Source organism: Myotis myotis, unplaced genomic scaffold, assembly GCF_014108235.1.
Source record: "Myotis myotis isolate mMyoMyo1 unplaced genomic scaffold, mMyoMyo1.p scaffold_m19_p_1, whole genome shotgun sequence".
Taxonomy (NCBI): Eukaryota; Metazoa; Chordata; class Mammalia; order Chiroptera; family Vespertilionidae; genus Myotis; species Myotis myotis.
Window position 1 is genome coordinate 208,317,423 of NW_023416313.1, and position 15,875 is coordinate 208,333,297.

A 15,875-nucleotide genomic window follows, 5' to 3' on the forward strand; every position below is an offset into this window, starting at 1 on the left:
ATCAGTAGTTGTCAAACTAATAAGTATTTGTTTTTATTAAAATTCAGAAATATAAGACCCTACAAGTATTAATAAAATTATTATGTGTACGAAATCATGAGCAAGAGTCTCAAGAAATACTAATACTTTGGTTAAGTCACCTGTTTTCAGGAACAAAATGTACATATTTAACCAGGTTGCAAATATATCCTTGTCATTAACAGGCCATTACCTCTGTAAACCATTATTCAAATGCTTTATACCTTCTCACAGTGGAAAATGCTTAATATAAATGTGTTCAAATGTTGATTTTTTTCTTTCCATGTTAATGTACTGACGATTGTATAACAAAGTGTATATATGTATATATACTTATACACACACACATACATGCATACACTCTGTGTGTATGTATGTATGTGTGTGTGTGTGTGTGTGTGTGTGTGTGTGTGTGTATTGCTTTAACCACCTTCCTGAAAAGTTTATTTATTGCATTTAGAAAACCTGGGGTGTAAATATAACCAAGTAGAAGTTTGCTCCACAGTCTCTTTTACAGGCCCCTTTCCATGAATTCTATGTGCAACTTGTTCATGAATATGGAAAGTATCTGAAGATTTTCTTTTAACTTGTCTTGATTTCCTTGAAGACTCTGGCACACAGCATGAGATTAAAATAACCTGGCCTTGCTGGCCACTTTGCCCACAAATACCAAGGAATAAATATTAGAATGATGGATTCTCTTTCCCTTGTCAACCATGAATGTGTTCCAGCCAAGGGCAAGGTCTAAAGAGTAATTCAAAAATAAACAAATAGAACCAAAGAGTAACTTTATTCTTTTATTCAAAGTTTATTAAAATACAAGGACAAATTGTAGAAGCACACATACCACTCAGCACCAATATAATAACACTCTTTCTACTGATAGTCTCCAAAGCATTTCTGTTTCTGCAACCAAGAAGCAGAGATACACACATGCATTCTCACCACATTTACCCAGTACTCATGGCATCATGCCCCGAATATTCTCCTTGCTGGGAAGACAAAGATGGGCAGAAGCAAACGAATGTGACTACATCCAACCACTAACTGAGTCAATGACTCTTTGGTCAGTAGTTATCATTCGCACACTGGTAGCCTCCACACATCCCAATCTCCCTCTTCGGGGGCCCGATTATTTGGGCTAGTGATGGAGTCTGGTGATAATGTGATGCAAAACTAAAGAAAACTGGCCAACATTCCCTACCCAATATCTTATCATGGCTTTGGTTGTATAATACTAGATACTCATGTTTCCACATCCTCCAATTCTAACACACATGAAAACCACACCCACCAGTGACATGGTCTGGAGAAGTCTTGGGAGAATTTTATTTATTTCCCAAAACCTTCTGTGGATTTCTTTAATTTATGTGTTTACCTGTTCATGTTTTCAGGGGGGTAGGAGGAGTTTTGAGCCAAAATTATGACTTCATTAAACATTGCTTAGGTCTTCAAAGGCTCCTCAATAAATATTAAATAAACTCTCTGGAGCGCTAGTGCTGCTGCCCAATATAGGCAACAAGCCCTGACTTGCATGAACAGTCTTGTTTGGATATCTGTACATGTTTGCTTTCTTGGTTTAGACTCACTGTGGAATAGAAATGGGTCTCTTAAGACTGAGGCCTTGCTTCTGGTGCTATCCAGAATGTAAGGCATTAGGAAATGGCCCTTTGGCTCATCCTAAAGTCACTCAGGCCTCCTCCAAAGGTGTGAAGTTTCTTTTAGAATTTTCCCAAATACGTACACCAAGGTCTTCCCACCTAACCACTTCCTGACTCTCCCAGGCCCTGCCCCCTTCTTTCCTAGAGAACCTCAGGATACTATCAAGAGAGTGCTGATCACCAAGCAGAGGTTGGTACTTGTGCTCCATTCTAGAAATGCATATCAAGACTGGGTTTAGCTTCTATTTTAAAAATAAAGGAGGAAGTAAGGAGGAGGTTTGAATATAACAAAAAACACTTTAGCTCTGATTTTTGGCAATATATTTTTTGTTTGTTTTTAAAGCTTCTAGAATTAAAAGGCTCATTGCTAGTCTCAACTGTTGAGAGATCTGACATTGGACATTGGGCATGTTCTGAAAAGCTCTAAATGCTGGTAAAAAAGTTTTCATTAACTCTTCAATAGGACAGACATCGGTGTTCACATTTTTCTCTTTGCAATGGCCATGTGATTCTAATTGAGCTTATTTTTCAAACTATCAGTCAGAGTTCAGGTGAAATAAATGCCCAACTTGATCCTCTTAGGATTTACAGAATGGGAAGTCCTGTACAACAGTACATTCCTCGTTATGGACATAGTCCATAGGACATGCTGAGGCTACCTTGCATCCATCTGGGAATTTCCCCAAAGGCCTAGATATTGTCTTTCACCTGCCTCTCTGGTATTTTATCTAGCCAGGCAGTCCTCATGCATGACCTCACCATATTTCTTAATTTTTATTCAAGAGCCCAACTAGTGAAATACACTCAAGCAAAATGAAAGGCAGCAGTCTTTTCTTTTCTCCGTGGTCATAGAATAGGCATTTCCTGATTAGTGGCAGGATTTAACTAAATCAATATGCCATTTAGAAGTTGATATTACCAAAAATCAGGGGTACATTCTATAAACAAGGTGAAGACATAGGACCAGAGATACAAAACATAAATATAAAAAGTCAGATAAGTTAAATGACAGTCACTTTAGCTACACAAAGCAAGAACAGAGGTTCTAATTTGTTTCTAAGGAGGTCAGTTACATTTTAATGTCTGTATCAAACATGTCTACTTTACTGTGCAGGCATTTTATTCATGCCCAATTAAGAAAGTCATTGTTGATTCCACTAATATTTTCAAATACAAAATAAAAAAAATAAAGTAAGTTTTGAATAGTTCCAAGACATAAGTCTTTCAAACACTACCTGTCTGAGAGAATCCAGAAGCTATGACAATATCTAAAATTGCTCAGAAACTATTTCAATAACAGACAAGCTAATTCAGTTTAAGAGGATAAACTGATAGCTCCATGTAAACACAGGGGGAAAAGATGCTTAGTTGCTAAGAACAACAACTCAAAGTTTTACATATAAAATTTTAAATATATAAAAATTTTGCCTTGTGAAAATAAGAACTACAGTTTTTCAAAGGAACATACTTTATAAAGACAGGATTGGTGGGGTGGGTATTGACAATCTAATAATTTCTCTGAGCATGTCAGCTAAGCATCGATTCCCCTCTACCTCAAACTATGAGTTCTCGTTAAGTTCATAAAAGATACATCACAGAAAATCATAAAAGTTTATGTTGAGATAAATAGGTTACATAATTAAAGACTTATCATAATTCTGATAACACCAAGCCATTCTATATATTGTAGGATTCCTGAGCTTTGTCAATTCATTTTCTCCATTGGCCCCCAACAGTCTTTCTTCCAGTGACTCTTCTATGTTCTATCGAACATATCTTTTTCCCTGATATTCAGCCTATGCCTTTGTATGTCTATTTCCACTGCCTCATTTCTCCATTGGATGATCCTCAGCCAGAGGAATTGCACGCACACAACTTTCTCTTTCTTTAAAAATGTATCACAACTGGGTGATTTTTTTTTTTATCACCCTTTCCCCAGACAACTAGCACTAACTGCCTTCACTGAATCTCATCCCCCTACCAGCTTCTCTAACATCCTGTTCCATTATTGTACATATAGAACAAAGGGGAAAGTTTAAGGAAACAAGGTGGGTGTGCTGCAACCAATTGATCTTTTATGTGCCACAGAAATCTCAACACCATTTTGAAGATAAAAATCAATGGGGCCCACTGATAAGCCTTGAGTTATAGAGTTTAACTATTTAACTCTGAAATAATCCATTTTCAATGTGATTTTTTCAGAAATTTGTGTCACAATGTCAAAATCTGCTTTGTTTCTTTGTAGGTGTACTTTGTAGAATTTAAAATACTGAGAAGCTTAAATGTTGTTGTATAAAGAGTCAGTTAAAATGGCCCTTTAATATCTAAACAATAAACTGACCAGTGATATGATTACTATATTACTCCAATCTAAAAATAAAAATAGATTTCTGGTTTTTGCAAACTCAGCTCCCACATCTTTTTCATTTCAGGAAACTAGTTCAGAAAGTTATTTTCAACTTTAGATATCTTTTTATATTAATTTTATTTTATGATTCAATTATTAATGGAATGGTCATAAGAACCTTTGATTTTACATATAAATAAAAACATATACTGTGTTTAATAATGTCCTTAAATTTATGATAGAAAATTTGTAGGTCTATTACTTATGTTACTTATAGATAAAACTATCATGTCTTCATTTTAAAGAGATTTATATACCATAAATAACTTTATATTAATGTACTATAAAGGCCTTAGATTACTAGACCTTAGCTAATAGAAACAAAGGAAGATCCAAGTCCAAATTTAAATGTCAATGGCTATTCCATTTTACCAAATTCCATACTACTAAGGATTGCCTTTGATGGGAATTATCGCAAACTAATTTTCTCTTCCTCTATTTTGCAACTGAAGAAACCATGTTTGTTTGTACTGGTCATTCATTATAGCTCACCTACTTTGAAAGAAAAACAGGGCTGTAGTTGAATGGGTAAGACACCTACCTCCCACAGCATCTGAGAATGAATGTGTATACATATTTTGAGCCAAAGAGCTCAGCATTGATTAAACACTTCTATAGAGATCAAGAGGAATATGGCCAGGCAGGGGGTATGGGGTGGGGCTGGGCTAGAAATGGTCAATGGGGAAAAAGGGGGACATATGCAAAACTTTCAACAATAAATATTTTAAAACAAAGAATGAGTAGGGCCACATCACAATTGTAGAGATGGAGTGGGACAGATCAGTACTACTGGATCCATTGGTTTTACCTCTCAATGGTGTGGGTGCAATTCACCCACTGAAAATATACGCACCACAAATACATTTCAAAAAGTAATTATTTAAAAAAAACAAACCTCAGAAATGCAAATATTAGAGTGTGTTTTTCCCTTTCAATTCCCCTTTCTCCCTTAATCTAGGAGTATACTATGATAAATATATTGATTCCCTACGTATATTCTCTATGCTACTTTCAGTTGAACTACTCCTTTTTCTGGTCTTGTGTATATTTTCATGTTTCTGTGGATAAAAAATTACTCTCAAGGTGAAACTCTATGATGCTTCCTAATCCTTCTGCCTCCTTTTCCTAGCTAGTCAACTTGATTTTCCTCACCTGTCTTGAAAGTAACTCTCAGTTTTAGATGATCATTCTAACCCTCCAGGTAGGAATCATTCTTGATATCTACAAAAACACCTGTGAGCTCTGGGATGTTTAGACTGGTATAGAGCATTACATGGCTAGAAACTAACATTTAAACACCAAGGTCCTAACCACCTGGCCTGGGTTCAAGGTACCATTGTAAATATATATTTAAGAATTTTTTAGTTGAGCTCTATCCATGCTGAATAAAGCCTAGGCAATACCCCTTATACTAACAAGAATGGTAGCTTCTTCCTTAACATGGTAGTTATTCAGGTGAGTCTTTTCTTCAGGTCCCAAAGCATGCATCAGCTGTAGCAAACAGGGCTTCTTCCTCTCCATCTTGGGATCTTTACAATCAGAAAAACTTTGAAGTTTCTTTTAGAAAGAGAAGTGATGGGGCTACTATTTAGCCAAATGCTATTTTGGGTGTTGAAAGAAGCATTGAGATGATAGAAGTTTATGTTCTTCTGAGATGTAAATTCCTGTCTTTCAGTGAGGCAATGAGATTCAGTGGAGGCAATGAGATTCAGCTGAACTAGTGGATTCAGCTCTTCACTTCCTTTCATATATATATATATATATATATATATATATATATATATATATATATATATATATATATATATATACACACACACATATATATCGCTCCATTACAATCATACCTTTAACTAGTTAATCTAGATTTCATCTCTTGTTGAAATTCTTCTCCAGCCAATGCCGGACTTCTTGGAGGTTGTAGAAGAAGGGACCCTTTCCTCCCAGATAAGCAATTTTCTGTCTCTGCACAATACACACACGTTCAAAGGCTACCCCATAGGCTACATTGGCATTATTGTCCATGCGGTCAGCCACAACTCGGCACTGGGGCGGCAAGGAGAAACGCTCCAGAAGCCGGTGGGCAGCTGCGCATCGGTCTTCCTGGTTCCTGTGCTTCTTCACCTCAAAAGACAAAGAAGAATCCCCAGGCACCGCCCAACCATCTGAAGGATGAGCCTCATCAATGTAGACCAACAGGAAGTCAGCCACTGATGAGAACTCCTCTATCAGTTTGCTGAAGGCTGGCAGCTGGTTAGTAAAAGGAGGTCAAGTGGCTGAGCCGAAGTTGACCACCAGTGGGCGCTCAGGGCAGGCAAAGTCAAGAAGGTGGCACTCGGCTCCAGCAATTATCTTCTCCTGGGCACCATTTTCATTGTCGTCGCCTCCTTCAGGATTGGAGACGTGCACCACACTGGAATTGGGGGCATCTTCACCCAATTTCACCTGGTTGTGAATAAAGAAAGAGGAAGAGCATACCACATTAAACACATTGTCACTTCAATTCACTCTATATGAAAACAAGTGGCTCTAATAAAATGTGGTGAACATATATTGATTTGAGTAAAGAGGCATCGTGGCAGGTAACGTAAAGAATGGCCCCACAGAGAATAAAAGTCTTTTTCATTCCGTGTAATCACTGAAGGTAATTATTTTTATCATTGAAGGCACTGAAGTTAACGCTCTTCATAATTAAGTTGAGGCTGGTATTCTTCCCTGTTCTTACTTTGCTGTCAATGCTTAGCACACATTATATAACAAATGATTAATTGACTTCATTTAAAAAGTTAAATGGTCTACTCTAAGACAAATTATCAGAGTCGTGGAACATAGTACCTCCTTCTGAATTCCCCCTTCTAAGCTCTAAACTACAAAGAAAAGGCCTTTACTTTCTTGCATGATGCTAAGTCATTTATTCTCATTCAATGGACAATGATACCAATGGTCTCTATTCTTGGCCAGAGATAGAAAATGTGGGATCCACCATTTATAAGAAGAAGCTAGTCCCACTTAGCCTCTTCAGCACTTCAATATTCCCACCTGTAAAATGGTGATAATGATGCCTGTCTTCCTCATATGGTTATAGAAGGATAACATAAGGAAAATAGCTCTTTGTACACGATAACTCACTGTGTGGATGTAGGCTGCCATTATTAGATGCCATCAAAATATGTAAAACAGAATGCCACCTTTCCCGGGCAATTCTATGTTTAAAAACATTTTTCCCCCAGAAGTAATTTGAGCTCTCATCAGCACGACATCCTTCCTATAGCTACTGCCTACTTTTGGCTCTTATTACTAGAACCTCATTATTTTCATTAAACAAACAGACAAAAACATTAAACTATTCCAGAATTCTACTTGCAATTTCTCATTTTTTGTGTTTTGTTTTGTTTTTTGGTCTATTTCCCTCTTTTTATCTAGGAAGTCACAAACCATTTACTCGTCTATCATCCATTTTATTAACAAGCTCCTCTGAATTATAAAATACACAGGCAGAAGAGATCTAGAAGAAAATTGTTCCAGGTGCCCTCTTTGCATGTGGTTTAAATAGTTGAACAGAGACTGAAAGAAAGTTTGCTGGCCTTTGGGTCTGTAAATTGATAATAAAAAACAGGCAACACAAAAGAGCCAATTACTTCAGTTTGAATGAACACAATTGGATCTTCCCTTAGAATGGTTTAATCAAAGCCAATAACATCAGGGACAACTTATGAAAGTACAATTGATTTTATACACCATTCTTAATATTACAAAACACTTCCAACTAGATCGACTTATTCTCCTCATATAAATACAGCCACATATAAAACTGCTGTTAATTGAAGTCATTTAGAAGTGAATTGTTAAAGATTCAACAATCCAGACTGATATAAAATACTCAAGGGTTTTTATTCAGAAGCTTCTATCTAATGTTAATGCATAACTCATTTTCACTGTAGGGAAAGAATTAAAGAAGTCCTGACTCTCCCTCCTGAAAAATCTTAGCAGGGCAGGTTTAAAACAAGTACTGGTACTTTTCTAAAAGAAATCTTAAAATAATACTCTGCTTCTTAGAAAAGCAAGCTGTTGGTATGATTTCAATAGGTACATTTGTTTTTCAAACACTATCAGGGAAAATGTTATTTATATTAATCTTCTTGGTTAATCCCCTTAGATGGATTATTTCATTTACTTATTGTTCTTTATGTTTTACTCTTCTATTAAATTTATTGGGGTGAAATTGGTTAATAAAATTACATAAGTTTCAGGTGTACAATTCTATAGTACATCATCTGTATATTGTATTATGTCCACCACTCCAAGTCATCTCTTTCTATCACCATCTATCCCCTCTTTACCCACATCTACCTCCCCTCAACCCTCCTTTCCCTGTGGTAACCACTATACTGTTGTCTTTGTCTATGAGGTTTTTTGTTTGTTTGTTTTTTTGCTTAATCCATTCACCTTTTTCACCCAGCCTCAAACCTCCCTCCCTGCTGACAGCTGTCAGTGTTTTCTACGAGTCTGTTTCTATGTTGTTTGTTTATCTTGTTCATTAGATTCCACATATGAGTGAAATTATACGGTACTTGTCTTTCTATGACTGGTTTATTATTTTATATAAGCCACACTTGTCTCTGAGGTATTAAAATATACTTAAAATGTAAAGATATATATTTTAAAGATATTACAAACCTATAATCTATGAGTTCTTTTTGTAATTCTTCGTAGATTTAGGTGGTAGGTAGCATTACCATTGCCTTACCATTAGATCTGTTCCACTTAAGATAGCAGTAACAATTCTAGCATGGCTGCTTTTAACCATATTGTTGGGCTGTGTTCCTCAATATACTTATACAACCAAGATCTGAATGCATTCAATCAGTCTGAATCCACTAGCTCTTGTACTTTATGTTAACTGAGCAATCCATACACAGGAAAAAAATCATGTCTGGACTATAGACTTGTTGGTTCTTGGTAGGTGAAAACATCCATCTGCCTTTTGGAGTCATTTTTAAGACCAACCAACAAGTGTGTGGTCTTCTTAAGTGGGCCTCCGATGCCCATGGCTCTCATCCAAGCAGCACTGTTGATCCTTGCATTATTCCTGACTATTCAACTGAATAATCTAATCTGATGCTTCAGTCACAGGTGCCTCTCTTATTTCCTGTAGTTAATTTTCTTGGAAAGTTAAAGCACTTTCTCTTCCTTTTTAGTGACAAAGTATAAGTCAGCCACATAATTCTTTCCAAAATACAGCCATACTAATTTACTTTAGAAAATTTAGAACAAATCCAACACTTTCATTCTAAATTTAAAAGTAAAGAAAGTTACCAAATACATAATGTTCTTTGTGTGTGAGGATTTGGCATTTTGTTAAGCTAGGATCAGTGTGTGTGTGTGTGTGTAAATATATATATATATATATATATTTTGAATGAATTATTGAATGAATGATAGTTGTTCTAATCCTATGTAGGGGTCAGTGAAGAATTTTACACTTAGTATAACCTTGACCTGTAATCAATATAACCATAGTTGGGTGATGAATGAGCTGAGATAGATAATTTAGAAATGTAAACCTACTGTAGAGTACCACCATCATCAATACCTAATGCTGTTGCTCTGTTCTGGATTACCTCAGCTGGTTACTGTATAAAATGAAAGTCAATCCTCTTTATTTTGTTAAGCATCTATGACCCTATTGCAGATTAGCATATAATAAGCAGATATCCTGCTCATGAGAATGACTAGGTAAGAGAAATGCATAGGTAAGATCAATGTTATTAATACTAGTAGGGGAAAACACACACCCATGATTTGTAAGTCCAAATGTGAGTAGACCAGTAGTCTGCTTTTATAAGTATCATATACTAATCATACAATTTGTCCATATTGGCTAAAAACCTACTGATGGAGGATAATTTAGCAATAATAAAGAAAAAAATAGAAGTTTAAAATAATAAAGTTTGCATTTAACTGCAAAGAAAATTTTTTACAAGGACATTATTGTTCCTTTCTCATTTTCCCATTTGGTCACCATGAAAATTAAATTCCTATTATGACCAGAGTTTCAAATGGAGAATTTCTTGGTTTGCTTGGCTATGCACCCTGCTGAGATAGAATGGGAGAATCACCACTGTCTTCAATGGTGGAAGATTCTTTGCTTTCCCCAGGAGCAAAGCATTCCTTGACAAAGAGCCAAAATGATGAAGAAAATAAAGCTGGTTCCATAATAATAACATTTAGGCTGCAGGAAAGAAGCTCAACAAAAACAAGTTATCCCTGATACTCCCAAACTTTGTTTTAATTTCCCACAGTGGCACAGAAAGTCTCCTGGCCACAAGTTACCTATCATCTTAATTTCTCCTTCTTAGAGGGTTTGTGTTTGGTTTTTGTCCTTAATGAGACATATTTGCCAAAGAGGCATTCAAAAGGCATTTTTTACTCTTGCGGAAGAGTAATTAGGTCGGTACCTCTTTCCCTGCCAGCATTAGCGGCTCTAAAGAGAACCCTGCCCAGTATTTAATGCCCAAACACAAGAAGCATCATTTCCACTAATTGGTCTTGAAGTTCCGATGTTCCCAAAGGGTCCCTTTATTTTGCAACAATCAGAAAGGACGTACGTACGTAAAATGCAATATCGTCATCACTGACTTTTATCTCTCTCATCTACACTATTACAATGGTCCTTTCTTACGTTTTTGTAATCAACATCAACACAACATCACCAACACTGGAGGTACATTAAGGGTTTGCATTTTTATGACAGGGAGCGTCTCTGGGCCAAGCTCAAATGTTGTGAGAGCCATGTTTATAAATATGAGCAAGAGTGTAACTACATGGCATGTTTATAAATCTGATTCCCTTGATGACGGGGTTCCTTTCACTCACAGTGTTCAGTGCATGGGGTGGGGGGAGTGGGGAGGAGGGCAATGCTGCTTGAACATGTGGACTGTGAAAGGAACAAAGAAAGGACCATTCGTCAATTAGAAGCTGGAAACAGAGCATATACTACTAACTTTTTTTTTTCTTTTCCACTGGACAAAATATCACCTAATCTCATGATAGAAAGTAAAGCAAGTGGTAAATATGGAAGGGGGGTAGCAGAATAGTTTTTCCACATCCTTCTTGCTGTTCGAAGTCCAGGAATGGCTTCATTCACTACCAGGAAATTTCCAATTCTTTGACATAATGACCAGGCTACATCAATGTCCTTACGAACATAGCCAAACAATTATTAAGCAGCGGTTTAACCATTTACATTCAAATTGGCCAAATAAATCAGAGTTGGAGAATAAACTACCTACTCTTTCCTCTGAATGCAGTTCACTTCTGGCCATTTTCTTTTGGATTCCTACCTTGAAACACAGCTCTGAGCTTTTATCAGTTCCCACTGTTTTATCCAAGTGATGAACAAGCTCTGGCTGTGGCCTTCTTTGTGTTCTTTGGAGAATGTTTCTCTCTTAAAAGAGCCATTTTCCATGGTAGAAACTAGTGTCAAAAGGCTTGAGGTGAATGAGGAGGAGGAGATGTTAAAGAGACCTTTTCAAAACCAAAATTATATGTTCAAATGAATATGTTTTCTGTACCACTGCCATATTAACCGTGAGGAAGCTAAACTGCTTCTCGGCATCTATACTGTGTGTTTACTTTTACACTTCATTTAGGTAGGGGCTAGCTCCCAGACAGGGCAGTTTGCTCATTGGTTGCATTTTTAGTCTTTGAGCATCAGCAGAAGGATGCAATGTTAAAAGCAATGACACTGACAAAGGAAACTTAAATGACAAATATCTGTTATTCACCTCAATCTATGAGTTTTTGTAGACTTGCCTTTTCATAAAAGCAATGCCTGGAACACCCTCTAACCAAACCAAAATTATCTTTGCAAGCTTCCCTACAAAGTTAATTTCAAATCCCTTTTAACATGTTCATGAAGAAGGGGCTTTTTTTGTTGTTGTTTATTTGTTTTATTTTGTTCTGTTTTAACTTCTGTGTTGCCTTGTGTAACAGCCAAGCCCAAGGATAACACTTTCATTTCACTTTCTCTTAAAATATCCCCATGTATCTGACATTCAACAACAGGGAGAATTAGAAAAGACATGTTTCATCGTATCTCATATGCACACACTCATCCTGGAAAACTCTGCTTCTGGGTGGCAGTCTCAAAATAGTGCAAGTCAGGGTTGTGAAATACTGTGATGCTATCTCAAACAGTACCTCCTCCAGTGTGTCCCTAGAAATGGCTACACCCAGAGATGGTGGCACAGAAGACAACAGTATTCAGGAAAGAGATTCTGAGTGAACTTCAAATGCCACCACCAGCACCACTACCCTTGCCTTACTGGGTGGCAGAAGGAGACCTAAGTTCAACACAAGTTGGGTTTGCCATGTTTCCATTCATTACACACCCAGTCCAGTCTTGTCTCTGGACAGGCAGGTTCTTGGGTTGTTTCTTCTCATGGTGTTAGCTATTATATAAATCATTAAAAGCAAACTTAATAACATCAGTCATGAACTTGGTCACTAATCAAATCAGTAGGCATAAACAATACAGGAGAGGAATGCACAAGCCATAGGCAAAAAAAAAAAAAAAAAAAAAAAAAAAAAGAAAGAAAAGAAAAGAAAACAAATCACTCATCCTCAATTTCCTGGAATAGGAATAACAAAATATTGCAACACAATGGAACACTATACATTAATGAAAAAAATAAATAATAAAGTCTATTACAGAGGTATTTGTTTGTTTTTCTCTCTTAATTTTAATAAGTTGCTTAATAGGAAAACAACCTCACTTAATATTTGTGGGCAACCTCACAGCCCCTATATTTTATGTGAGAGATGTTTACATAAGTATACACTCATATTAGTAAAATTCTCCCAGGCAGTGACTTTTCTTTTCTAGGCAAAAGTCAATTCTCTTTAAAAAAAGTAAGAATCTAATATGCTGAGATTAAACCACTGACATTGCCATGTTATCTCCTAAGACCTACAAATACAAAAACATAAACATCTCACATTCAATGTATACACTTGTGGAAATGAAATGATCCCCTCATACTTAACATATCTCCCATTGGCCCCACATACACAATATACATGAGTTTTCCTGTTAGAACTTTGAGCATCATTTCATATAATTATAAAAGAAATTTTCCTGATTGACAAGAGTTCTAACTATTCTCCTATCTTTAGAAAAAATGAAAACCTTCTGCAGGTTTCTCTCAATATCAAAGGCATGTGTTGTAGTAAAACTTCCCTAATGCACAGTGGATATTTTCTTCCTGAACACTTGTTTGATTTTCAATGGAGCAACCCTACTCTGGATTCTTTGTGACTAGAAGTTACTTCTTTTCCTTTCTGGGGGCATAGGTTTAGTTTTCTAGTGCTTATTATGGAGGTCTCATTCCTTTCCCCCTCTTTTATTCTGAGTTTTATTCTGGTTCTGGGGTGCTGCCTGCTTAAGGTGCACCACTTCATTGGCTTCCATATTCCTCCCAAACTCCCCTTCCCTGGCAACTTGGACAAGATCCCCCAATACTGTGGCTACAGGGAAAACCAAGACTGCTTTGATAGCAACTTTTGCCAAGTAGGTCTATTCTTCTTGCTCGGGGACCTTCAGGAGTTATATGGACACGGGGGAGAAGGGGCAAATTGACTCATGAGAAATGTTTCACTTTGTTCCTAAGATGAGTTGAAGATCCTCTGAGCATAAAAAATAAAAATTAAAAAAGGCTAAAATGACAGCATTCTTCACTGAGAAACAAAGGTCTCAACTCTGGCTTTGAGAGAGCAGCCCCTGGGACCTGACTTCCTCAGGTAAGTGAGGTTGCTGCTCCAGTGATCAAGGCATGCCTTAGAACAGCTTTGAAACTGAATGAACCGTAGACGCATCTGCTCTTTCTAAGACAACTTATTTCACTTCTGAGAAACAAAGCAAATGTGGTTTCTTTTACAAAGTCTGGAGTTCTGACTTTGTCAGTGCTAAGATCTTCCTTTTGCAAACTGTTACCTAGTAACTTGGGACACAGGGCCTGATAACCCTTTGAAAAGGGTTCAGATTGGAATCAATATAGAGGATGATGCTGAACACGGGCTCGCTTACATTAACTCTTACCTCTCCCAGAAATGATGCAGATAGTATGCCAAAGCACACCTGCTGTGATCATTCCTGCAGCCTTGTCCTCTCCCTGAGTTTTGGTAGCATGTTCTCGCCCCCTCCCCCACCACCACCACAAGCGCCCCGCACCGCCACTTGCTTTTCACCCACTGGTCTTTCCCAACACAGCTCACCTAGCATCTCATCAAGCAAAACATCGGAACCCCAGTTTATAACAAGAGCATGGGAAATGCAGCAGTTTGCCCTCTCCCAGCATCTTCATACTTTTCCCAAAGTTCTCCTGCCGGCACAAACACCCTCTACTCTGAAATCACAGCAAGCCATTAAATGACCCTTATTACAAAGACTCCTTATTAGGTCACACAGTCAGCGTGGCTTACTACCTGTCAAATCTGACTCCTGTGACAGGTGTAGAAAGTCAAGGCAGGAGCTCACTTGAGCATAACCCCTCGGCCCCCACACAGGTTCCACAATCTCCCCGCAATGCTCCCAGCGGCCTCCAGTCCCAGGGCGTGCAGCCCCTGCCCCTGCTGACCTAAGCAGCCCCTTGGCCCGCTCACCTGTTTGTAGGCATCCAGGAGGAAGCTCTTCCAGATGCAGCGCATCCCCTCTGAGGTCAGCATGCGCCTCCACTCCCCGCGAGTGGACTTGGAGCGGCTCAAGAGCAGCACCACGTGCTTGAGGAGAATGACCGAGTCATAGAGCGCCAGGAAGAGGCAGTTGGAGAAGAAAACTGGCAGAATCTGCAATGTGATCAGCAAGTCTACGCTGAGGATGCCCATCTTCCTTGCCTTCCAAGTCAGTTCCCGTGTGCGCTGTGGCTCCCCTTCACTCTCTTACTTAAAAGGGGGTGGCAATAGAGGGGTGGGGGAGGTAAAGGGGAAGGTTAGGGAGGGTGAGGGGGGGGAGAGAAGGAGAAAAACTAAATTAAAAGGAAGCCCAAGATCTCTCCTCTTTCAAAGAAGCAGAAGTGGCAAGACCAAGTCCAGTCTCTCCAGCCCAGCAGTTGGAGTGTGCCCATCAATTCATTCAATTCCGAGCTGCTTGCATTTTTTTTTTCAGGATTTAAGATGTTAAAAAAAAAAAACACCTAAAAAAAAAAAATACTGGCGTACCGGTCCCTAATCCAGTTACCCTCTCAGAGTCGGTTAAAGACAGGCAGTTCCACTTTCATTTCCAAGCACCTATGAGACTGTGGCAGAGACAGCAAAATTTTCTGTAGCTTTTCATTGTCTCTATGTTCAGATACGTAGCCTGTTTCTTTTCTTGAGTTGCCAGAGTTTTTAAAATGTGCTTTAAGGGCAGGTTTTTTTTTTTTTTACTCCCCCCTTCTTTACTCCGTTTTACACACACTTTCTGTTCTCCTTCCCCCAGCCTGTCTCACTCTCTTCCTTCCCCTGGAACGACTGACTCCTCTCCTCTCCCCACTCCCTCTGGCTTTGCTTCTGCTATCTGTGGTGCAAAGTGCTCTCTGCAGCCCAGTGAGTCTCCCTGAAGCCTTTTATACATTCCCTGGCTAATTGCTGCAATAGAGAAATGAAAGCCTAATCTTGGTAAAGATCTTGACGTCATTGAGAAAAAGGGCTTTACTTTGGCCAGGACTGCAGTGAATAGAAAAGCAAAACTCGACAACTTTTTTTTTTTTTTTTTAGAAGTGGGGGGGGGGGGGGTGGGGAGAAGGACAGTG

At 38.1% G+C, this 15,875-nt stretch overlaps 1 protein-coding gene across 2 annotated transcripts; it reads right to left on the minus strand.

Moving 5' to 3' along the window:
• Positions 1 to 802: 802 nt before the first annotated feature.
• Positions 803 to 15,672, minus strand: DIO2 (iodothyronine deiodinase 2). 2 transcript variants are annotated; one of them, XM_036314415.1, is made up of 2 exons: positions 14,749 to 15,672; positions 803 to 6,531 (listed from the first exon to the last, which is right to left on the minus strand). In XM_036314415.1, the coding sequence occupies exons 1-2, from the start codon at positions 14,968 to 14,970 to the stop codon at positions 5,944 to 5,946; spliced, it is 810 nt and encodes a 269-aa protein (XP_036170308.1). In that variant the 5' UTR covers positions 14,971 to 15,672; the 3' UTR covers positions 803 to 5,943. The 2 variants fall into 2 exon arrangements, with proteins under 2 accessions (XP_036170308.1, XP_036170318.1); XM_036314425.1 differs by having other exon boundaries at positions 5,956 to 6,531.
• Positions 15,673 to 15,875: the final 203 nt, after the last annotated feature.